General features: G+C 43.2%; 1 protein-coding gene and 1 pseudogene across 1 annotated transcript; one reads left to right on the plus strand and one right to left on the minus strand.

The window, feature by feature from the left end:
• Positions 1-542: 542 nt before the first annotated feature.
• On the plus strand, positions 543-1,778 carry LOC138033742 (uncharacterized). Its single transcript, XM_068881551.1, has 2 exons — positions 543-556; positions 682-1,778. Exon 2 carries the CDS (start codon positions 689-691, stop codon positions 1,460-1,462), a length of 774 nt encoding a protein of 257 aa, XP_068737652.1. The 5' UTR covers positions 543-556; positions 682-688; the 3' UTR covers positions 1,463-1,778.
• Positions 1,779-2,367: 589 nt separating this feature from the next.
• Positions 2,368-3,512, minus strand: LOC138032015 (uncharacterized; annotated as a pseudogene).
• Between the last annotated feature and the right edge of the window lie 6,488 nt (positions 3,513-10,000).

Genomic DNA, 10,000 nt, shown 5'->3' on the forward strand with positions numbered 1-10,000 from the left:
TACTTGTTTTGACATCTTGCCGGACAAAGAAGAAAGCTCGTGGTATCAGAGCAGCGAAAGGGTAATGCATACATAACAGGGAAAATGGATTGCCAATAGATCACCAGGAAAATGCAGTTGTACAGGTAGAAGAAACCAGAGTTTTATGTATGAAGTTCTCGCCACGTTCTTAAAGCAGTCAATAGGGAGTTTACGAAGCAGAACGCGGTGCAGCCTAAAACGTCACCGGAAGTAATTTGTTCACAAAGTGCGTCACTGCGCATGCTTGGCGCTAAACGACAACGCGTCTTCTTCACGTTCAGAGCACGAGGTTTGCACTTGCAGCGTTTCGAGAAAACGTGAGTAGTTTCTCCGCAATTTGACCTAGAATTCAATTTACTTTTTCTTCTTTACAAGCAAAGCTGTTTTCCTAAGTCCGTAAAAATGTCATTTGTTGTAAAAAAAATACTAAAAAAACATTTTAATTTGCCTACTGTAGGTCAATTGTTTACCGCGCTAAGATGAATGAACAACACGCAGACCCGCCGAGTTCGATACAAAAGTCGAGAACTGGCAAGTAAGTCTAATTTTTGTTTATTAGAAGATTCAATTTCCCGTCCTGCTTAACTATAAGGTTAAAGTGAGTTTAAAGTTTATCTTCGTTGAAAACAAACTAAAACAGATTTTTTTTTTTTCATGCAGTAATGTGATGTACTGGACAAGCGAGCACGATATCCTGTTATGCAGAGAGGTTGTTTCCGACAATCCGTACAAAACAAGGAAGGGTTCGTCGCAAAGAAGCGAAATTTGGGATAGAATAGCCAACACTTTGAATACCTGTTCCAAGCCTGTCTTTGCTGTGGACAATAGGTCCGTGAGGGATCATGTGGGTATTTTAATTAACCGAATCAAAAAGAAATTGAGAGCTGAGGAAAGGAGCTCGGGCATCGCGCCGCCCGAGCTCACAGAACTTGAAAACTTGGTGGAAGAAATTTTAGCGCTCGAAGAAACAGCTGATGCAGAAATGAAAGAGGACGACGAATGTGTGAAAGGAAAGGCTGAGAAAGAGAGGGCAAAGGCCACGTATATGAGACTTAAAGCACTCGAGAAAGTGTCGGAGACGATGAAACGACATTCCGATGAAAATGATCAGCAAAAAGTAAAGAAAAGAGAACGGAGAAGTGGCAGCGAGACCATGTTATTCCTGTCCAAAAAAGCGGAAAAAGACCAGGAACTTAAACTTGAGGAGCTTCAACTGAAAACAGAGCAACACGATTTGGATCAAAAACGTCTACAGGCGAGCATTGACCAGCAACGTCAGTTTCAACAACAACAAAGTGAAATGATGCGGCTGAGCAAGAGCAACAACAACAGCAGCAGCAGCAGCAGCAACTCCTTAGCATCACAACAACTGATGTTGAGGCAGCAACAAGATCAAACTAAAGCACTGATGAGTTTGTTGGACAAACTTGTGAATAAATAGCCACCTAATTTACTTTAAATTCACAAGTAATGCTGGTAGAACTGTCGTTTGATTTTTAACTGGGCAATTGCAAGCCAGTTTTTATATTTTATTAAATTTTGTGCTTGTTTTGATAAGTGTCACGACAAACGTTTTCTGTCAGCGATCAGTGGTTGTATTTCAACAGTGGCACCGCATTTTTCTTGTGCCGAGGATCCCGCCTTTCCTTATTTCCTTTAATAATTGTTATCTCATTGGATGACAGACTCGTTGCCTTAAAATTCCCTTTTATATTTGAGATATTCGAAATATTTTCTGGCTAGAAGAGTTGAATAAATTGGTGAAAATTTATATTCTAGATCTGTTGCGTAAACTACAATAAAATTCTGTATTTTCAGTCTGCTATAAAAGCAACTAGTGATACTTCATTTATTTGAAAACATATTTTAAAAAAATCCCTAGGGAATCTAGGGGAGGGAGTATGTAGAGGGGCTGATGAGGCAAACCTTTTTCCAAGAATAATTGTAGGCCAAATATTAAGGTCACATTTCTAAAATGAAAATCTCTCTTGCATGTGGGTTTAACAGTACTCGTCACTAGATTAAAATCAATGTAACTATTAAGATACAATCAAGGTGTATTTAAAGAATTGTGAGTCTTTTTAGTCCGTAGGCTGTTGTTGTTAATAACTAAAATGAGTAATAACTGCAGAATACCCCCATTAAGGATCCTGAGTCTTGTGCACAAACTCTTTGGTAGTTTGGAAATGCCGGGAATGCACTGTAACAATGAAATGAGCTGAAATTGGGGATATGACATTCTGCAATCTAGTCAAAATAGAATTACGAACAAGTAAGTAGCCGAACACTGATATATATAAAGGTCATGAATTTGGGTCTCTCTGTATTGCATTCGTCTTCAGAAACCTAATTAAAATAGTCCTGGATTTGGGGTGGATCTATTCCAAAAAACTTCGAAGTACTTGACTGATAAAGACAACTGTGAGCGTTTCTTAAGAGCGCACACACAATGTACATTTTGCCAACAGGACTTAAGCCGATTTTTAAGTTTTTCTTGAAATCTAGGAATGCAAAGTAGTTCACGATGTCCCCAAATAGCCATTCTACCGAAACTCTGACTTGGCTCATGGCCTTGTTGAACAGTTCTTCTGCTGGTGTCAAATTAGCGCCTTTAAAGGGCCCTTGTAAATGAACACGCAAAGGGTACGCAGGGTCGCCGTAAACGCATAAGGGTGTCCCATCCGGTGCAAACGAGTACTGCGATAATTCTTGCAGAAGTCCTGAGTCAACTAGCATACCACTATCGTGTCTCCTGCCCTCGACTGGACCAACAGACTTGCGATAAGCCCATTTGGTGCAACTACGGACTGAAACTTTATCCCATGCACCCTCTTATGTCCGTTATAGAGAATTCTCTGCTTTTGATCTGGCTTACATAGGGGTCTCACTGTTCCATCTATGAAACCCCAACAATTTTCGAGTGGAGCTCCCTTATCATGTATAGTGGCAGCAAAATGACGGAGACGGTCCCTGGAAAGCCATGGCTGACATAACTGTGTGAGTAGGTGGCTATATTCATTGAATACATAATCCATCAAATGGTTTGTAATCATGCAAAGTTGTGGAACAGGTCTCCCGAATCGAGGTACCATATCTGCAAACCGACACGGGTAGGCAAAACGCTTCAACAACGCACTTAAAGCCTCCATTCCGTCCACAAGAACGCCATTGGGGCATTTCATTATGTCTGGAATATCAAGAACTTCTCCAAGTAAATAAATATCGTTCTTAAAAAAGCGAAACTCAGCCTTACACTCATCATCTGTCATAGAATCAAGATCGAAACGACCATACTTCCAGTAAGGAAATTCGAGATTTCCAGAGAAATTTAAATCGTACAACAGGGCGAACTCTGTATCATCAATGCTTCCATCTTGATATGCAAACAATAAAGCTTCCCTTGCCTCTCTGAATGTTGCCATTGTATGAAGTATAACTGATACCAGCCATAAAACGAAAGTGTGTTTGGCAGAGTTTGAAGGATTTGCGCTGCTCTGTCTCTGGGCTGTCGTCGCGTTCGCATCCGTAACTTTGTTTTTCCCGCTTTCGTGACGGCGTTCTCGCCCCGGGCCCTTCTCGGTTTCGGTGTTTCAAAACTGCGTCGCGTCCTCGTTCGTAAAGTCCCCAATTTTATTGATACTGCGGTCGTTGACTTCTCCCTGTAGTAAAAGTGCATGTGAATATTCCTAATCAGCTGTAGTGACTGGAGCCAGACAGGAACTTCTAGGGGAGCAAAATTTTAAGTGGACGTTAAGATGGGGGAGGGGGTGGGGGTCTGACCTAAACCTCCAGTGGATATGTCGACGACATCTCGCCGATAAAATCACACTTCTCCAGCATCAGTCACGCTCAAACTCCGGCGATAGGGAAACGGATAAATTTACTTCTCTTTGAACGAGTTTCAAGTTCCAGCGAGCGTCCATTGCTGAGAAACAGCAAAAAATATTCAAATATTCAAAATCCTTCGAGGCTCGCTTGCAACGAATTTTGACATGGCTGGTTAACCGTTCACTTTATTTGCTGTCACTGTATCGAGGCTCATTTAGTGAATGGTTGACCTGCCGTGTCAAAGTTTCTTGCAAGCGAGCCTCGAAGGATTTTAAATATTTGAATATTTTTCGCCATTTTTCAGCAATGGATGCTCGCTGGAACTTGAAACTTGCTCTAAGAGAAGTAAATTTATCCGTTTAGCCATCGCCGGAGTTTGAGCGTGACTGATGCCGGAAAAGTGTGATTTTATCGGCGAGATGTGGGGTAAGCTACAAATTACTTTCAAACTTTTCCTTTATTTAGGTACGAGTGACAACGTGGGAATTTGAGAAGCCGCTTAAATCGTATTCAATCAGGCAAATATAACCACACAAAAAGCGAGAAAGTCACCACGACAATTAAGTACGGCTTTTTTGTTGAGAACTTTTGCATGTAAATATCTTTTTCAGTTTGTTATCGAGATTCCTATACAAATCCTTATAATTTTTTACCCTCCGAGTCTGGGCCGCCTGTGTTTCGAGTAACTGCCAATACTGTACCTTTGAGCGGTACTGCAATTAATTATTTCCGCTCGCGCGATCCCTCGTGTAAGATGTTAGAGCACTATTAGGCAGCTGATTTAACTGGACATCTAATTTGCAACGAAGGAAATTCTCTCACGGAAAGGGTAATGATAACGATAGCTCTTCAATTAGACTGTCTGCCCCAACCAACTCTTGCCTTACTGTTTGAACAACAATATTACCCACCTAGGAGAACCTTAGCAGTATTATCGAATATCTACTTGGTGTTTTTGGTGAGAGGCGTGGTGGCCTCGTGGTTAGTGTGCTCGACACCGGATCGAGTGGTCTGGGTTCGGGTCCTGGCTGGGGACATTGTGTTGTGTTCTTGGGCAAGACGCTTTACTCACGGTTCCTCTCTCCACCCAGGTGTATAAATGGGTACCGGCGTAATGCTGGGGGTAACCCTGCGATGGACAAGCATCCCATCCAGGGGGGAGTATGAATACTCCTAGTCGCTTCATGCTACTGAAACCGGAGATAAGCGCCGGCCTGATGAGCCTTCTGGCTCTTAAGCAGAGACTTTACCTTTTACTTGATGTTTTTGCTGCAAAAAACTATATATTCTAACCGGAAAAGCTCGATTAAAGACAACAACTGCTCACCACGTGGTAAGTTTTATCGATTTTTATTTCCATTTTCTAGCAAATTTTCAGACCTAAACTTCACCTCCTATGTTCTCTATGTTTTAATACCTACGTGGCGCACACAGTGAGCCTGGGCTACCCGTGGTTTGAACAAAAATATTACCCACCTAAGAGAACCTTATATTAGCAGTATCATCGAATGTCTATTTGATGTTTTTGCTGCAAAAAACTATATAATCTAACCGGAAAAGCTCAATTTCCATGCATTTCAATAAATCTCGCTATTATGTGAATAGTTCCCACATCGTTTCGCAATGCGTAGTGAAATTAACATGCGACCCTCTCACTATTATGTAAACATAGGCAGCCCAAGCTCGCGTCACTACAGACAGCCGTTGAGAATTTAAACGAGTTATAAGACTTTGTATGGGAAATAAAATACAGTCGATTATGAAGCCTAAAAAATGCTCAGTTTAACGTTAAGCCACATCATTTGCGAACTTCCGTGAATGTTTCGTCGTCAAAAATCTCCACACACTTGGCTGGAAATGGGCATTTTCTGCATCAGATTCCACGATAGCTGATGAATTTAACAGCAACTGATCACCGACGAGGACACGGAGCTTGGGTCCGAGGTCAAATTAACTCCACTCGATGGAGGTGCAGTCATTTCATCTACAACACTTACCCCATCCCCACAGCGGCTTCTCCAACAGCTCCATGGTTGCGAGTGACGCTGTGGGGATGGGGTAAGTGTTGTAGATGAAATGACTGCACTTCCATCCAGTAGTGTAGCAGCTGATCCAAAGATTACTCGCCATTGGTTTGCAACCCTTGCACGAAACAATGATATGTCATTCTTTCTATTGTTTTAGCTATTGTTTGGGGTAAGGGTTGCAAACCAATGGCGAGTAATCTTTGGATCAGTTGCTACATCACCCCTTCCATCGGGTGGAGTTAATTTGACCTCGGACCCAAGCTACGTGTCCTCGTCGGTGATCCGTTGCTGTTAAATTCATCAGCTTTCGTGGAATCTGAAGCAGAAAATGCTCATTTCCAGCCAAGTGTGTGGAGATTTTTGACGACGAAACATTTACGGAGGATCGCAAATGATGTGGCTTTAGCTTTGCGTGAAAAAATCTTGGCTGGGATGGATTTTCGAGTCGCAAACCGCCTCTGAGCTGACAACGGTCGAAATCTTAGAGTGCAGCCTTGACTTCGTCTTAGAACATTGAAAGCACGGACTTCCCGAACATGTGAAATAAACTCCAAAAGGCAAAAGAATACACCAGAGTTGAGTCATTTTGATTCATTTTATTGAATGAACTTTAAACTGAGCATTTTTTAGGCTTCATAATCGACTGTATTTTATTTCCCATACAAAGTCTTATAACTCGTTTAAATTCTCAACGGCTGTCTGTAGTGACGCGAGCTTGGGCTGCCTATGATGTAAATAGTTGTGAAAATACCTTCATCCATGTTCCAATCGCTACTCTTTTAGAAAAAGATATAACATTTGTGTAACGAACTGAGTTTTTTGTGGAACGATCTCACTAATGGAAATGACCGGATACCTGTTGCAAGGCTTTCGCATTCATGTTTGCATACGATCACTTACCCATGGGCCAATCCAAACTCCGAAAAATCCGTAACCAGTCCAAAAGTAGTGACTGCTGTCGTTTATTGTTGTAACACTGTCAGCTGTTCCAAAAATGATCAGTAAAGAACCAACAACAATGTGGACAATAGAAAGAAATCTGGCCATTGCCACTGCCTTCCTGCTGTTATCCGCCATGTTTAACGGGAAGAACGAATGCGGAAAAATTCGAACTTCATCTATCAATCAAGCAGTGCTTGCCAAAGTTGCCATGTCAACTGAGGCCCGACCGCGTCGGAGCGCAAGTCTTCTATTACGTGTATCTTGATAGCCGATGTACGACCGATTTGGATGAAAATCGGTCCGATTCAAAAAATCTGTTGCAATGATTTTTTTAAGTCGAGCCGACGCGCAGAGCGAAACCGCCTTGTCAATCAAAGTCCTTCATTACAGAGCAGCCTCGCAGGTACAGAACGCTGGAATTTGAAGAACTTAAACCTTTTCCGCGTAACGGGCTAATTATATACGCAGTGAGAATAGTAAAACCTTCTCACGGCATACAATTGCCCTGACACGGGAAGCTAAGTTATGGGAGGATACCCGCTCCCTGCCCCAGACACTCTGCTGTGAATTCCGGAAAAGGGCCAAAGGGTACGGAAAAACCAAAGGACAACATTCTCATAAAGAATCTTTAACGCTATCTCTTCCGTTACTCAGAAACCGCAACCCGTCATATGTACATCTCAGGGTAATCTATACAGCAGTCTCTAAATTATCAGGGTGTATAACGGGGCTACCAAATCAGAAGCCAAGGTTACCCAATCCTGAAAGGGGCGCTACTAGTTCCGGAGGAGGCAAGGGGCCAACAAAAGTAAAGTAAAGTAAAGCAACGATATTTAACGTCGATAACTCGTAACAGTAATTCAACTGACAAACCTGAGGTCGACGGTGCGCTCATTTTACTCCCCCCTCTCCATCACTGCTCCGTTTTATGCGTATTTAAAGCTACTTAGCCACACGGAAAGTAAAGAAGTCGAAACAAGGCTGCGAGATCCGGGAATCGAACTGAGGACCTCTGGCACCAATGCCGCGCACTAACCAACTGTGCCATCCTTGCTCCTATAAAAAAAGGGAGGGGTTCCCTGTGAAATACAGGGGAGAGGAACGTGTCCTACAGAGATATACCGCTGGGCTGTACTAAGTCTCTAGGCGAATAAGGGGTTATATGCCTAAAAAAGAATGAAAAGGAAAAGAAAACAAGCTGAAACAAACACCCGAGAAGGGAAAAAAGGAAACCAAACCCTTTGTTGACCCCAGGCTCCGAACTAGGTCCGAAATTGAGACACTGAGAAGGTCCCCACGAGGTCAACCGGGCAAGGGCAAAGATCCCACCCCACGACAAAATAAACAGGCAAGTTTAACAAAGAAAGGAAATGAAAAGGGGAATATGATAAATGGAAGCCCCAGATACATACCGTGAGAGGTTGAGCATGCACGAGTTACATACTATATACTGTGCCACGGCTCTCCAGGCTGGTGACTATCTTGAGGATAACAGGCTAACTAAATTATCCGCAGCTCTCCAGGCTGCTGGCTCTCCGGGCCGTACTCGAAAAACCATGCCACAGCTCTCCAGGCTGGTGACTATCTTGAGGATAACAGACTAACTAAATTACCTACAGCTCTCCATGCTGCTGGCCCTCCGGGCCGTACTCAAAAAACCATGTCACAGCTCTCCAGACTGGTGACTATCTTTAGGATAACAGACTAACTAAATTATCTACAGCTCTCCAGGGTGCTGGCTCTCCGGGCCGTACTCAGAAAGCCATGTCACAGCTCTCCAGGCTGCTGGCTCCCCAGGCCATACCCGAAGAACTATGCAACAGCTCTCCAGGCTGCCGACTCTCCAGGCCATGCTAAAAAATATGACATTAGACAAACGTTCTAGGCGCTGGCTTTCGAAGCCAGGTTTGCGGTACGCCTGGCCCCACTCCTTAACTAAAGCTCGGAACATAGATTAGATGAACATAAAAGTACAACAAACTAGAGAAACAAACAAAATAAATATACCGCGACGAAAGGCGTAAACAAACAAACGGTCCCAAAGGAAAAGAAAAGAACAAAATATGCAAAAAAAGGCGATCCCAAATAAAAGAACGCGGCCCATGGGGTTAAAGTTGTAAAATAGCAAACTAAAAGCACAATAAAACTAACGAAGCAGAAAATAAAACACAAGGGAATCGCGCCGCACCCAACAAGCTGTAAAACGGCGATAAAATAAATAGAAACCGAACAAGAAAACCGAAGCGAGCGAGAAGCTATAAACGCTGAGGAAAAAACCCGCATAAAATACCTAGGCCGAAAAAGGCTAGACATGAAATACACGTGGAGCAAACACCATTGGCAAGGGAACGACAAAAACCGTGCAACTAAACCCTAGGCTGCCGAAACCTAAACGCTAAAGCAGGTTTGTAACAGGAGCGAAAATTTACCCCCTCTTCGACCATGGGGGCTGGAGCAACCGGAGCAGGTTCGGGAGCAGAAACAGCTAAAGGCGAAAGTTGAGGAGCAGGCGCCGCCTGAGCTGAAGACGGAGGTAGTGCAGGTTCGGCGTCGGCCATAAAATAGCAGGCTGGTGGCGGTCAAAAATAAAGCGAAACTTTCACCGCGACTTCACCGAACTCCGTTGAACTGACCACGAGGCGGCTAAAACTGCGATATTTGAAGCGGAGATCGCAATGCATCATACTACTAGAGCGAAGGTACAGAACGCTGGAGTTTGAAGAACTTAAACCTTTCCCGCGCAACGAGCTAATTATATATGCAGTGAGAATAGGGTATCATTTTTCCCGAAACTGACCAGTCGCTTGAAGATTTTATCAAGACTAAGGAAACTAGAAATTCCCGCTCAAAAATATAAAAAAATCGAGCCAGCAAAGTTTAAATTTACGCAACTCAGCCTCAACAGTGTCGATAAATGGCTATCATGAAAAACTTCTGGATATTATTAACTGTCAAGTATCGGTATTTAGACGGAAATCGGTGGGAGTTTACTCTAGTAAAGGGTAGCAAAATTCAGCTGAACTAGCTCTGGTATAGGCTAAGGGTTCCAGGGTCCCAGCAGCACATCCCCACCAAAAAATTCCTAAAGTACCCCCTCCCGGGATTTCACCCACAGACTCTAAAGATAGAACCACCTTGTACAGCACAATAAACATCATGGAAGTACTGCTCAGTAGCTTTCA

This window comes from Montipora capricornis, chromosome 14, assembly GCF_036669925.1.
Source record: "Montipora capricornis isolate CH-2021 chromosome 14, ASM3666992v2, whole genome shotgun sequence".
Lineage (NCBI taxonomy): Eukaryota > Metazoa > Cnidaria > Anthozoa > Scleractinia > Acroporidae > Montipora > Montipora capricornis.